This window comes from Agelaius tricolor, unplaced genomic scaffold (genome assembly GCF_023055355.1).
Source record: "Agelaius tricolor isolate 1412-34295 unplaced genomic scaffold, bAgeTri1.0.p SCAF_7, whole genome shotgun sequence".
Lineage (NCBI taxonomy): Eukaryota > Metazoa > Chordata > Aves > Passeriformes > Icteridae > Agelaius > Agelaius tricolor.
Window position 1 is genome coordinate 8,732,589 of NW_027269267.1, and position 14,630 is coordinate 8,747,218.

Genomic DNA, 14,630 nt, shown 5'->3' on the forward strand with positions numbered 1-14,630 from the left:
TGGGGGCCTGCTGACCTGTCACCCAACATCAGCATCTTCAAAAGGAACAGCTCTTGGCACAAACAGCTCTTTCTTTCAGGAAAATGAAACAGAAAAAAAAAAAAAAAAGGAAAGAAAACCAAGGAGAGGCTGGTGCTTTTGTGCTCCGGAAGGTCACTGGTGACTCCTGAAGGAGGCAGGGCAGCCTCACCCACCTCCCTCCCCTCCGAGGGGCAAGGAGAGACCTGCCTGGCAGTGAATAGAGGAGGGAAACTGGGGCAGCTGGTGGGCCAGTTCTTTCTGGCATGGAAAAACATCTCTCTGTGAACATCCTGTGCCTGCAGGAGAAGGGCATCGCTGCAGCACAGCGTAGCCCCAGCAACCAGCAAGGGGCTGTGGCTGCTCTGAAGGCTCAGAAGAGACTGCAAATGGGAGCGCTGTGACCTGACAGTGGCTTTGTCCCCAATGCTGTCCTGCTTGACTGCCCAGCACAGATGCAGGACCTGCATTGGCATCTCCACCTCTAAAAATGTCTGGTTCCCTCATGGCAGATGTTTTATTGAGGGCAGATCTAATTTTGGGGACCAGATTCCTCCTCTATTTGTTAAACTCTTTTTCTCTTTCCTGCTCTGGAAGTGCTCTCTGAACAAAGCTAAAGAAGATGCTGCTGGGGTTTTTAAGAATGCTGGCAGGTTTCTGCCCATGTGGCTGTGAGCCCTTCCAGAGCTGAGGGTGGGAGTGCACTGCCCACGCCAGCACCACCCAAAGGTTCACCAGGATCTGATGCTGGAGGCACCAGGCAGGGCAGCACCACGGGCAGGGGTCACAGTGGCACTGATGGATGGACAGACAGACAGACAGACAGAGGAAGGACTGGGACTCCAGCAGCTGCACAGCTCCCACAACCAGAAGGCTCCAGGAGTTCTCAAGTCTCCCCCTCGGTCCACACTGCCAAGCTAAGGGCTTGCCCCAAAATTCCCAGGTTTAAACTTCCACGGGTTTTCTGTCACATCTGTGACATTTCACTTATTCAAGTGAGAAACAGATAACTGCCTGCCTTTCCATGAGCCCACCCCTCAACCCCAAAGCTCTCTTCTCTCCTTTCTCACCAAAATCAAGAGAGAAATGCTTAATGCCAAAATCACTCACTGCACTAAGGATGGGATAACTAAACACTGAGGATTTTTAACAATTACAAGAAAAAAACTTGCAAAGCAGAGGGTATTTGTCCCGTGGTGAAACCAGCTGTAGAAGGAGTTTGAAACAATTCCAGCTCTTTCTCCTTTTTTTTTTTTTATTTTCCCAGGGTAGTCACACTTCTCTTTTACAAGCAAATCAGTTGTTAAAAAACACATAAAGACATGTCACGCCAAGCTGTGCCTACGTGTTTCATGTTCACTTCCCCCCCTCCCAAAAAAGAGTTTTCCTTTAACTAAAGAATGAGACAGAAGCAGCTAGAAATCTGTAATGGTTCCATTTATTAATACGTATATCACAAATACTCACAATATCAATGCATTCTCATTTGCATGCTAGACAGAGGCATTATTAAAAAAGTCCTATTTTTTTTTAAAAAGGTTTTAAACTTTTGCTTTCCCCCAAAAATATTTCATATGCCTGTTATTTTTTTTTGAGATTTTTTTTTTTTTTGTGTCTCTGTGTGTGTGTTTTTATTTCGATTTGATTCAACAATGTACTTGGTGGCTGCAACCTCAATGCAAAAAAGAAAGAAAGAAAAAAAGAACAGGAAAAAAGTATGAAGGCCGCAGTACAGCACAGTTCAATTAGTTCATAGCTACATAATAAAAATAAAGGGAGCAAAAATTTCTGCCTTCACAGTAAGCAACAACACAGCTTAATAACAGTATTACACAGGATCAGGTTCCGAGGCAAAATGCACTAGACAAAGCCTACCGGGATACGCACTAGGCATACAACACTGAGTAAGAATCAAAGATGTAGAAGAACATCAGGAATAACAGTTCCCTTCAAGCACAACATTTTAACATCATTTTCAAGTATCTTTATGTTATGTTACTGATTCCTTTGTTTTTGGGGAGAAGGGGGACAGGCGCAGGGGAAGGGGGGAAAGGATGGAAACCTTAGTAAAGCAATAAACAAACCAAGAAATTAAGATAAAAACCAAAAAGAATATATATTTCATATACCGGTTTATATGGATGTGTGCAACACTTATTAACCATGGTGAAAGGCTAATTATGCCCTCCAGTCACTACATGCACAGCCCGATCAATGCTGTTAATGAGTTACCTTTGTTAACTTACGATGCAACTACTGTGTGACCAAGAACATACAGACGGTGCCGTCCCCCGGGGGTGGCGCTGGCTCTGGAGGCCGAGGGGACCCGGCCACACTCCGGGTGGCACCGTGGAACTTCACAGGATGGGACACTAGGCGTGGGACACTTGGGGAGTGGGGTGGGTGCGAGTGTGCGCGCGCACGGGCTTGCTCGTGGGGTGTGCGTGCGTGCGTGCGTGCGAGAGACAGTGTGTGCTATAACATTCATGGCAGTCTTTCTCCAGCTCTGCAGCTCCTGGTCTTCACACAGGCTCTGGACTTCACACTTCTTGAAAGACTGGAGATGGAAAAAAAAAAAAACAACCAAAAAAAAAAAAAAAAAACCAAAAAAAAACCAAAATAACAAACCAACAAGTGGGTTGCTTTGGTTGATATCAGTATCCGCAGCAGGTGTTTTGCTCTCTCTTTGTTGGAACCCAGGAAATTCCTCTGGCTGCCCTGGAGGGCTCAAGCCCCTGCCTGGGGGGCTCACAGACCTTAGCAAAGAACCCAAGACCCCTGTGACTTTGATTTAGCCCTTGGAAAAAAACAATTACCAACCTTGTATGAGGAATTACAAGCCACGACAGTTTAAGTAGAATGATACTGAAAAATAGATGTGAAAAGTAGATTTTTGGGTTTTTAGAATAGGGGTTCAGGGGGCAAGATGGAGGAATATGGGCATGTCCAGCCTTTCTCCTTCTTATTCCTAACCTCCATCTTCTGCTGTGATGTTGGCACCTTTAGATTGGTTTAGAGTAGAAGCTCACTGTCTAACATAGGTGATTGGTATTGTTTTTTCCAAGGGCTAAATCAAAGGCACAGGGGTCTTGGGCTCTTTGCCAAGGTCTCTGAGCCCCCTGGGCAGGGGCTCGAGTCCTCCAGGGCAGCCAGAGGAATTTCTTGGGTTGCAACATCTCTCCCCAAGAAAACTGAAATGACAAAATTCAACACTGCATTCCCCCCCCCCCTTCTATTTTTTTTCCCCTACCACACGCAAAATGGGGATGAAAATCCCAAAGCAAAGAAGTGCATGGGAAAGCTTAATTCTCAATGAACACGCTCAAAATGAATGAATGAGAAGTCAGAATGTAAAATTTGCTCGCTGTCTTCAGTAGAAGCAGCACAGCCACAACACAGCAAGGCTTTTATAGCTTTATATCACCAGGAAAATGGGAAAAGCTCACCTTGTTACACCATCTCGTACTGGTTAGCAGTAATAAACCGGGACAGACAGCATGCCAGCAGCATCCCGATCAACTGTTCCAGACAAGACAGACACAGAACAGAATTTCAGTTCAATAGAACAGAATTTCAGTTAAATACATCAGTGCAGAGCATTGGTAAACATGTAGTTCATGTTCTGGAGTTATTATGCACAATGTATTTATGCCCTATTTTAAGGACTGCTCTAATTAGAAAAACAGCATTTAAATCTGTTGTCTGTCTTTGTCAGATCTTCCTCTTGATTTTTGACATTTATTTCACAGACAGCATGACTTTTTGGTATTTTTTAATCCCATTGTCAAAGTCTGGCCAAGCCAGACATGGATGAATAAGCTTCTGGGGGTATCAGCTTGTTACAGGCTGTGTTTCACTTGCTCCACCTGCATCCCTCACCACCACCCCTCAGCCCTGAGAGCTGCTGCCTTAAACTTCTCTATCACTGTGCCAGGGAAAAGCTTCCTGATGTCCCACACTGGTTATGCTTCCTTTACAAGTGATGCAGCACTGTAGAAATAAGCTCTGTAAATCTGGAAATAACTTTTAAAAAAGTTATTCACAAAATTCACTATTCCCTTGGCTGTCACTCAGATTATTGAAAACAGATCCCAGGCTTCCACTCATCAATAAGCACTCAGTCTTTTCAGTGTTTTGTCTACTGCAGTTTCTTAGTGCTTCCTTCATGTGCCAACAGTGTTAATATGCTCTAAATAATTCAACCTCGCTTTTCTCATTGGGGATGGTCAATTAATTAATTAACTCCTGAGCACATCCAGAGCACGCCTAGGTATGACTGGCTGGCTGCTCATCCAGACTGGATCCTCCTATTTCACAGCCCAGGATTTTGTGTCCCTTCCCCTAGACCAGGCAGTGCTCCCTGTTAAATCAAAATACACATCTGTACCATCTTGATTTGGGCTGGCACCAGCACAGACCAAGGCCAAGCCAGGGTTAACTCAAATCTGGATAAACTGTTTCCTGTCCCTAAGATGTCACAGTCCTTGTCAGGCCATGCTTCTTTGCCAGAAATTTGTTCAGTTTCCTGTTTCAGCGTCCACCAGAGCTCTTCTGGGAATCTCAAAAGGGCACTGAGCCACATTCAGAAGCAGGTTGAACTCCCCTGTTCCCCACATGCACCCTCTGATTTTGGCACCAAGGATGACACTGCCTTGGTTAGAACTTGATGTGGGGCACTGCTATCAATTCCTGACCAGCCTCCAACAAAAACCAAAGCTACCAGGGTCCAGGGCCTGTGTTTTTGGTTGCCAAAACAATACATTTTTGTCTTCTCTCTTACTTTTTTCTTTTCTTCTCTTTTTTCTCCTAAGATTATCTTGATCTTCTGAACTATTATATAGAAAGCAGAGAGATTTCCATACCATGGTCTTGCCACAGGTGGAAACCCTCCTCAGCTCTGAAAAATCTCAGCTGATACCAAGAAGAGATTTTAGCTATTTTGTTGCCTATTCTACTCATCACTGGGAGGATGATTTAATAAATTTCTGAAGGTGTTGCTGAAAACCAACCACATTCTACTGGTTACATGACACTCTGTTGTATTGCACTAATGTGAATTCTTACAACACTCCTGCAGCTGGCTCATGCACTGTTTCTTTAGCTCAGATGAATTTTGGAGAATGAGATTTCTGGTTTGGACAGTGCTATGTATTTCTCCATGCACTGACAGGCTGAACAGAGTGAGTGTCTCTGGGTGGCCCTGTCCCACCTCCTTCATTGTCGTTTTTCTGTGTTTGTGGTGACTTCCAGTCTTTCTTCACCTTTCTTGGCTGGACTCAGAAGTTACCTCTCTGCCTTACTGCATTTTTAAGTAAGATGAACTTTGCAGTGTATTTAATCCAAATTATTTTCCCTGAGCAAATTCCAGCCCAGACCCAAATCAATTCCTCCCTACAATGGCCAAGAATGTACATTGCAGTTTGTTTATTTTTCCCCACCACAAGCACCCAGGTTACAGCCACTTTCTTCTCAACCCCAATCTGCTGCTTGCATCAGGTTTACAAGGGGAAAGATGCTGCAGCCTCTACAAATAGGGATTCCTCTCTAACAATCAGTGTGCCTAAACTTTGTAGCATCTGCAGGCTTTTAATGGTGTTTTGTTTTACTCAGCTCACTCCTAAGACGAGTGGCAGGTTACTCATGAGTCTATCTCCATGATCTTTGGCCCAATTATTGATTCTTGGCTCTGACCTTAGGCTGGTTTTGGCATTTAAGTGGTTATAGTGACAGAATGCTTAACTCTGTATTTCAAAAATAATGGCATGCGTGTCAAGCCATTGCACACACATTTTATTCAGCATTTCTAAGCATTACCAGGACATAACAGAGCTATAATAAATAGTCTGGAAACGCTTTGAATGCATATAAAAACACGTGCTTTTTGATGTGTTGATTTCCACATTTAACCACAAGAGCACTGCTCCTCCTGCAGCCCAAAAGAGGCAACATTGTACTGAGCTGCTGAGTTTTCTCCACGGTGCTCTTTCATTACAGGCAGAACTAGAGTCCTCTGCTTTTCAGTCAGGCTAGAGGCTCCCAGACTGCAGCACAAATCAGCACTCTGCACCCTGCCTTGCTCTCTGCATTTGTTCCATCACTTGCCTCCTCTGCTCTTCAGGCAGGAGGAAGCTCCTTATCCCATTGTGCACCAGGTTCCTGCAGCTCCTTTGAAAAACCAGAAGAATTGGTGGTAAAGGATTCCCACAAAGAAACTGCTGCTGGGAGCTGCATTCATTTCCCTGCACTCCCATTGCCCCATCTCAACTTTTATCCACTTATTCATTCATTTGATTTTAGTCTCTTGATTTTTGAGTGCTAAGTTGTCAGACTTGGTTCTGCATTTGTCTTCTTTCTTACTTTTTTCTTTTCTTCCTTTTTTTTCTAAGATTATCTTGGTCTTCTGAGCTATTATATAGAAAGCAGAGAGATTTCCATACTGTGGTCTTGTCACAGGAAACTTGAAAATGCTGACAAATTCTTTAGTTTGGGAAACCCACACCCCTCAGTTGTTTCTCCTGTATTACCATCACAGGTCACTCCAGCAAGCAGAATGCAGTGAATTTCTCATGGTTTCTAGGAGCAATCTCAGGCACATCTTAGTTCTGGCCATTGAAAACCATCCATAGCATATTTTGTAGCAGTCTTATCCCCCCAGTACATATAATAACTGGCTTTTTAATACACTTATTCTGTAGGAGTTACCACTGACTGGAAGCTGTTCTGCATGACATATTTATTACACCTTATTATACTGAAGAGAAAGAAACTGAATTGCAATTTGAATTTCCATTTTATTTTGGGTCTTGGTATTGTCACCATTTTTCATTCTTTGGGAGAATTTCTATAAATAGAAATGTGTTGAACTAACTTGGAATTCATCAGCACATCAGGTAAGCCAAAACTGGGGGGAGGGTTTAATCCATCAGGAATAATTTTTTAGCTCAATGCCTTGTCATATTCTCAAAATGCAAATCTCCAAACGTGCAAGTTCTCTGGCTCTATTTTAAAAGGGAGAATTTTCTGTGTCACATGTCAGTTGTTTGAGTCAGCCTCCTGTGCTGTGATGTGCCTCTGTCACAGGCCCTGCCTCCACTGAATCCACTGTGAGTAGCTTTCAGAAACAGCCCAGTCTTAGACCAGATTTCAAGTCACATCTTGGAGGCTGATGTGGATCCCACTCCTCACCCCTGAGCCAGTCCCAGCCTCCCTGTGCTCAGGGAGGAGCTGGAGCAGACAAGGTGGATGATTTCTGCACCAGAACCAAATCCACCTTCAGGCAGAGCTGCCCACACTGATGCTGACAGTAAAGAGGGTCCATGACTGCAGGGGAATTTATCTTAGAATAATGGGACCTGCACATGCCAAACAACTGGTTTGGAGCACATGGAGAGCACCTGATTTCAGCACCAAGGGAATAATGTGAACATTGCACTGAGCCTCCCCTACTGACAATCTCTAACACCTCCAGACAGTGTTCCTTGCATTCCTTCAGCCAATGCCTGCTCTGTAGTTTTATCTAGGCACAGCTCTCCATCATCTGTGCAGTTTGCATAATTTCATTCTCTGTTGGGCACAACACAGCAATAATTTTTCTGCTCTGAAGAGCACCTGCTAAATGGAAATTATTCCAGCTGGAAGTGAACATTGGCATCCAAGTCCGAAAACCATCAAATTTTATTTTGTTGTTATTATTTCAAACCCAAGGAGCAGATCAGACAAGGTCAACAACACAGTGTTTTTTATAAGAACTCTTGACTCTGATGGGGAGGTCTGTGCCAGGCCTGTAAGATTTGCAATGCCATTACACCAACTTTCCCTATTTCTGGGCATCAGCACATTCCCCATGCTAGTCAACATCTAACAAATCACGTGAAGGAAAGGCCCTTGAGCATGCTTTGCTGTAGAGGAGCAACATGATTTAATTTGTCTTTTATTTAGATTAAACCTATTCTCAATAGGAACAGCAAAACCTCGCCTGCAGCTGGAGCCCTGCCTGGCATTTCTGCCAGACACCTTAACCTGAAATCAATTTGTCAACACTGTCCCTAATTGGGCCCAGCAAAACAGATTACTCAGTAAATTACAACTGGCCACCTCCTATTCTTCAGAGCCTGGGAGAGCTGTGTGTTCCCCCTCTGCAGCCTCTCTCTTCTCTTTTTTTGAGAAGTCTGCTAACACCCCAAGCAGCTGGGCATGTCCTCACAGTGCCAGAGCCCAGTGCCTGCTCTGGGGAGTGACAGCCCCACCTGGCAGCAGGGCTCCTGGTGCCACCAGCAGTATGAGATGCCAACACCACACCAAAACACACCTCATTTTTCCTCTCAGTCACAGGGACAAAATGCCTTGCAGCCCTTGCTGCCTGCAGCCTGCCATGAAACACCCATTAAATGCTTTCAGGCTGTATTGGTCCTGACTCTTTCCCCCCAGCAGCATATTTTACAATTCTACTAGTCTCATTTTTCTTTTGGATAGCTTTACAGGAGGCATTTAAAAAGATGCTTTACAGCCTTCTGGCTATCTAGAACCCAAACTGAAACCCGAGCCTGGAGTCCTGTAGCAGCAATCAAACCATAATCAAGGCTGGAGAAGAATATCAATGCTGTCACCATTCAACAAGAATTAGAATAGCCTATTTAAAAAACCCCTGACCTCCCCTTTTCCATGCACAAACAGCTGCAGATTGTTCTCCTTTTCTGGATCCTTGGCATGTGGGCCCATGCTCTGGGCAGCTGCTGTTGAGATCAACCAACATTTCCACCCACACCAAACCATGGGCTGCTCACATCCAGCACCTTGGCCACAGGGCATCAGGCTTCCAGGCATGCCCAAGGCAGGGCACTCAGCCAGACTGAGCCCAGACAATTTTAGGGCTCCCTCAGGTTGTGTGCATGCTGATGGAGAGGATGTGGGGGCCGTTTCTCACACTTTTGTGGCTTGGGGACAGTTTTGAATTGTTCATATTTCCCTCTCTCTCATTTCTGCATGTTTCCAGTACAGTCCTTGCTGTGACACATAAAGTGACTGGTATAAAGGACATCTTGTTGAAAGATGCAGGGGTTTTCCTGCCCCTTCTTGATCAGAACAATCTGACCAGAGCTATACTTTCCCCAGTTCCTGTCTACATAAATGCAGTTTGGACATCATGGAGCAGAAAACCCCTTTTGGTGCAGACAAGGAGTTGGTTTAACAATCTGATTTTGGTAGACTTAACATTTCTCACTGTTCAGTGTTAAAGGGAAAATAAATCAAATTGGTCACAAAGTGTCCTCTCCAGGCCCCAGGTCCAGGATGGGGAGGCCTGAGGGTGCACTCCTTTGAATGCTTGAGTCCTTTAAGAACAAATAAGAGTACTTGGAAGATAGAAGCCTACCCAAACAATGGATAAGCTATTTGTCTTCTTAGCATTTATGCTCCATTTAAGCCAATGTTTTATTGGGTTAACCTCCATTTGACCCAGTGCAGGGACAAGTTGTTTTCCTTGAGCTAGTCATTAGCTCAACCGTAACTGATATTCCCAAGGAGAAACTTCATTTAAGTTGAAAAAAAGAAAATCAATGAACAGATGACCTCAGGACTAAAGAGCATGCTGAGTTCAGTCCCTTTCCATAATCCTTCCTTCCTTGAAGTCCAGGTAAAGAGGGAAAAAGAAAAGGGGGGGAAGGGGAGTGTTTATGCACATACCTGTGAGAATGCAATCCCAAAAGCCACTCCAGCTATGATTCCCATATTTGTCTCCATAAAACTGGTCACCAAGTCATAACAGCCCTGGAAAACAAACATCATCATTCTTTGTACTGACCTTCCCTGCCATGAATGCATACATACAAATTTCTCATTTGGAATGAACTCTGGCTAGACAATATTTCTGCTGTAATTTCCAACAGTGTCACCTTTTTTCTAAAACAGCAATTCTGAGTGAATGATGTGGAGTTGTGGTAAAACCAATTACTTTTAGAAATGAATGCATTTCAATACTTTTAAAATCTAAATGTGATGTTGCACTCATTTTTATGGGTCTTTTTAAAGAAAGTCAGTTAAAAAACAATATAGCTTTGACCTGAAACCAAACTAGTAACAATACACCAATGTTATAATACAACACAGATGTCAAAAATGAATAAATGATGCTGATTTCCTAATACTCTAGATATTTAATAAAGTGTCCCTTGAGGCATTCTGCTTGCCTTTACCCATCAAAGGACACCAGGCAAGGCACTGAACAGCATGTAACTTTAAACCATGTAACAAAGTTATCAAGGGTTTTCTATGAATTTTCTTGGTTCATTTGCCCTTGGACATAAAATTCCCTGTCCTGCTCCCCAGACTGAATTTTCTCTTTGCTGACTTTCTTTCTCTTTCTCAGGCCTCAATTCACAGCTCAGACTGGGGCCAGACAATTCATGTGCAATATCTGCCCTTCTCTTGGATAGACTTCTTTGAGATGCTCCCTCTCAGTATAATAATGTTTGCCAAGTTTCTCCCTTCACCTATTTGACCCCTCAAAAAAGCATTTGAAGTTATCTCCTGCTTTGTGGTGCCTAAATTAATCTAAACATGTGACTTGATACATGGATTAAAAAAGAAAGATGGCACCAAAACCACTACTCATCTCTTTTTTCTTTCATTATTAACCCCCATTATCTGTCCCCATAACCCAAAGTCACTCCTCAGCCCCTTTTGCCACCTTCCTCAAATGACCAACACTCTCTAATGACCAACTTCACTCTGGCTGAAGGCCAGTCCTGAGGAGTTTTATGCATTATAGCTTTATCCACTTGATCAGAAATTGGAAAACTCAGAAATAACAGTGAGTTGCCTTTCCCAGCTTGGACTCCTGTCCCATAGGAGAGAAGTGTCTCCACATTTCACCCACATCCACACATCCCTCATTCTGCAAGCATTGTAGGAACTCCTGATGACCTCAGAGCATCAGGTGCTTGTAAAAAATAACAGCAAGAAGGACAAACAATGTTCTTTATTTCAGACAGGCCATTCATTAAATAAATTGTACCATTTCTTGGTACAAGGTTATTTAACTTCTTTTATAATGTCACAAAACATTTAATCCTGAGAGTAATGAAGGGCTGAACCTAATAGTAGCACAGCTGATCCCAATTAATTTCTGAAATGTTTATGTGTACATATCAACTCTGTTTTACCACAGTGTACAGTAAGTCTGATTCAAGCTTGCTTATTTAACCCATCAAGCAACTATAGTTTGTGTGTCTTACATGTTATGCAATGAGATTAGATTTCTCAAGCAGCATTTTCATTCTGTCTGACATGGCTTAATGCTCTCCCAGCTCTTCTGAAACCAGTTCTGTTGAAGAGCCTTCAAGAGGTGCAACACTGAAGCACAGTGGTAATTTCAGGGAGACAGAAGATCTTGTCAACAAAAACATGCAATGGCAGAGTTGTGATCACCCTCCTCACTTGAAGAATCTGTTTTCCCAAGCCACAATAACCTGTTTTCTGAAGAACATTGCTTACATATGGCCCAGTTGCTCAGTCCTTAGTGGGCATGGGCAGCACCCACTGGTGCAGGGCAGGACAGAAGCGTGTGAGCACCTCTGGGTGCTGAGCAGAGATCCAGAGCACAGCAGGGACAGCTTACAAAGGATCTGATCTTTCTTGACTCCATGCATCTGTTCCTTTCTTAAGATTTTAGAGAGAAATGGTTCTTGAGGTTTCTTAGTAAAGAACTGTGATTAAAAGCACTAGACGAACATTAATTAGCTAATCCTAATGACAGCCCTTAAAGTTCGGTATTAGTGCTGTCTGAGACGAAGAAACAGAGAGCCCAAATAATTAACCCAAGGTCACTAAGCAAGTTAGGGTCAGAACTGGCAAAGAAAATCCAGGAATGCTGTCTTTTTGTCCTGTAATTATATTATTAGTTTAATCCTCTTTGGTTAATTCATTATTAGTCCTCAGAAACTGCTAGTAATTTGATTAGCTCATAGAGAACTCGTTTTTCTGATAGTTTTGCAAGAATCCACCAAAAGATGTAATCCAAATGTACTTGTCCATAGGCATGGTGAGATGGGTCTTCCACAACAGAGGCAATAAATATTTTCCTTTTTCTCCAACACTCAGAGAGCAAAGGGTCTGTTTCCAAGATGAGCAAGGGGCTTGGGTCAGAGGCAATGGTGTTTGGTACTATCTGAAGTGAAAGGATAGGGCTAAACAACATTTTCTCCTTCTTGCTTTTTATTCCCATGCATCTTTCAGAAACATCCCACTTTGCTCAAATGCCTGGGACAACTCCAAGCTCCCACAACTGCTCAACAGAAATCTGCAACTTTTGATTTTCAATGGCTATGTCAGAAAATGAGACAAAACCACATGAACTTCCAAACATCCAAATTTCCTCAAGTAATTACTTCAGCTATTTCCTGAAGAATTGGCAGTGCTTTTCTGTTTGGTGACTTGTGCATTTGACAGGAGAGCAAGGAGCAAGAATGGCTGGAAATGTGTTTCCAGCCCTGGCCTAGCACTCACTGATCCCTCAGTCACTCCCTACAGTTCAGCAGGCATCCTGTGCCACCAGGAACTCCAAAGTGGACAGGGATTTCCCTGAGCAGGCAGACCAAGACACCTGGGGGAACCACAGATCAGTGCTGGGAGTGCCAATGGTACCTAAATGGTTTTGCAGGCAGGACAGGTTGGGAGTGCACGGCTGTGCTGAACTGCAAAGCTGGAGGAGCACCAGCCACAGCAGAAAGCTCTGCTGCTGGGAAGGGGAGCCAAAGCAGAGACTCAGGATGGGCTGCCCAGGAGGCACCAAACCTGCTGGGGTGCTGGCAGGGCTGCACATGCCCTACATCCACCCTGCCTCTCACCTTCCTTCCACTTGCACAAAAACATCGAGGCAGTACAAATTCACCAGGAGCAGCTGAACAGAGGGGCTCACCCTCCGTGCTCATGCAAGGTCACTCTGCTGGTGGTGACTGTGAGTTACTCAACCAATGGACACCACCAACATTCCCCACACCTGCAACAAGTGGCTCTCATTAAACCATTGCAAAAAAAAGAGAAAGGCTTAGTGGAAAATAATCCTCTAGCATCCCTTTTACAATAGATGCCAGAAAATGTTGTCTACTTGACTGGTTTTCAAAGATGTTTCAGGCTGTGTTCAGCCACCAGTCCAACCTTCTGAGTCACAAGTGACTGAGGTGAAAAAGACAGAAACAGAAGAGACAGAGGCATTTCCATATTTACCCTGTTGTCCTCAGGACTTCTATTTATTTTTTAAACAGATCTCTGAAAATCAAAACAGAAAAGAAAATAATCCTTAAGTCTGACTAAGCTGCACTACTTAGAATGGTGATTTAGCCACAATATCATTCCTCTTACCAACAAACTCTTCCCTCTCTTGCAAATCTCAAGTGAGAAAGAATAGATGAAACACTAGCACTTGAAGCAATAACTTGCGTAGCACTTCTTCAGCACAATGTCTAATGCATAGATGCTGCATTATTTTCTCTTTATTCTTTCCTTTCTTAGCATTTTCTGTATTTTTATTCTCTAATTCATTTTCTTCCTGTTCTCCCTACTTGCCTTCTCAATCCTATTTCTGTCTTCCCAGCCCTCTCCTCCAGGTGAACCCAGGGAAGGGGTCACTTTGCAGCCCTACACCTTCAAAGATTTTAACTCACAATAAATGTAGCCACCAACCACCACATTTACTGTCAATCACCTGTGCCACCATCATATTTTCTGAAAAATCCTCTTTGCCCAGGATTTCTCTCCTGGGAAGCTGAGAAGCCTCAGAGAAAAAGGAAAACAATATTATCTCATTTGCTTCTCCTGTGTTTTGCTGCTTTGGGATGTGGTTTGGAGATTGTTTAACCAACAAGTGAATTGCTTTGACTTAATGACCAATCATGGTCAGGCTGTTTTGGACTCTGAGGAGAGAGTCACAAGTTTATTATTATTATCTTTTAGTCTTCTGTAAGTATCCTTTCTCTATTCTTTAGTATAGTTTTAGTATAGCATTCTAGAATAGAATAGAATAATAAATTTGCCTTCTAAGAACATGGAGTCAGATTCATCATTTCCTTCCTGCCATGGGGGACCCTGAAAATACCCCACACCTGTTTTTCCTCAGAACTGCTGGGTCTGGGATTGGATTTGAGAAAGGGCAGCTCGAGGAAAATGAAGCAAGTGCAGGACCAAGCCCATCCTCACCATTACTCCAGCCTCACTTGCACGTTATCAACCAACCATTTGAAATGAAATGCAAGGTGCAAGCAGGCACACACTCCCCTGGGGTGCTGGGTGGTGTCACAAGTGCCTCTGGCACAAGGTTACTGGTACCTTCTGGTTTACTTTAGTGGCAGCCACGGTCATGTTGCGCAGATCCTGAGTGTTACAGTCACTGGAGTTCATGCAACAGCTCGTAGGGATGCCGTGCTTGAAGAAGTAAGGGCTGGTGCTCCAGTTGGTGTAGCTCTGAATGCCACAGCAGCTCAGCTGGGAGGGGTAAGAGGCAGGTTTAAAACACACAAACAAACAAACCAGAATTCAAACTAGAGCAGAATCATCTCGGCCCACTTCATAAGCTCATAATCAAAATAATGACAGGGCACCTCAATTTTGAAAAGCAGATA

At 43.6% G+C, this 14,630-nt stretch overlaps 1 protein-coding gene across 1 annotated transcript in view; it reads right to left on the reverse strand.

Annotated features, from left to right (window-relative positions):
- Positions 1 to 1,440: 1,440 nt before the first annotated feature.
- Positions 1,441 to 14,630, reverse strand: part of TSPAN7 (tetraspanin 7) — a 91,716-nt gene continuing 78,526 nt past the window's right edge. Inside the window, exons 5-8 of the mRNA XM_071430312.1 lie at positions 14,338 to 14,493; positions 9,700 to 9,783; positions 3,465 to 3,537; positions 1,441 to 2,575 (exon numbers count right to left, since the gene is read on the reverse strand). Coding sequence (XP_071286413.1) covers positions 3,469 to 3,537; positions 9,700 to 9,783; positions 14,338 to 14,493 — 309 coding nt within the window. The 3' untranslated portion in view covers positions 1,441 to 2,575; positions 3,465 to 3,468. The remainder of the gene's footprint in view (positions 2,576 to 3,464; positions 3,538 to 9,699; positions 9,784 to 14,337; positions 14,494 to 14,630) is intronic.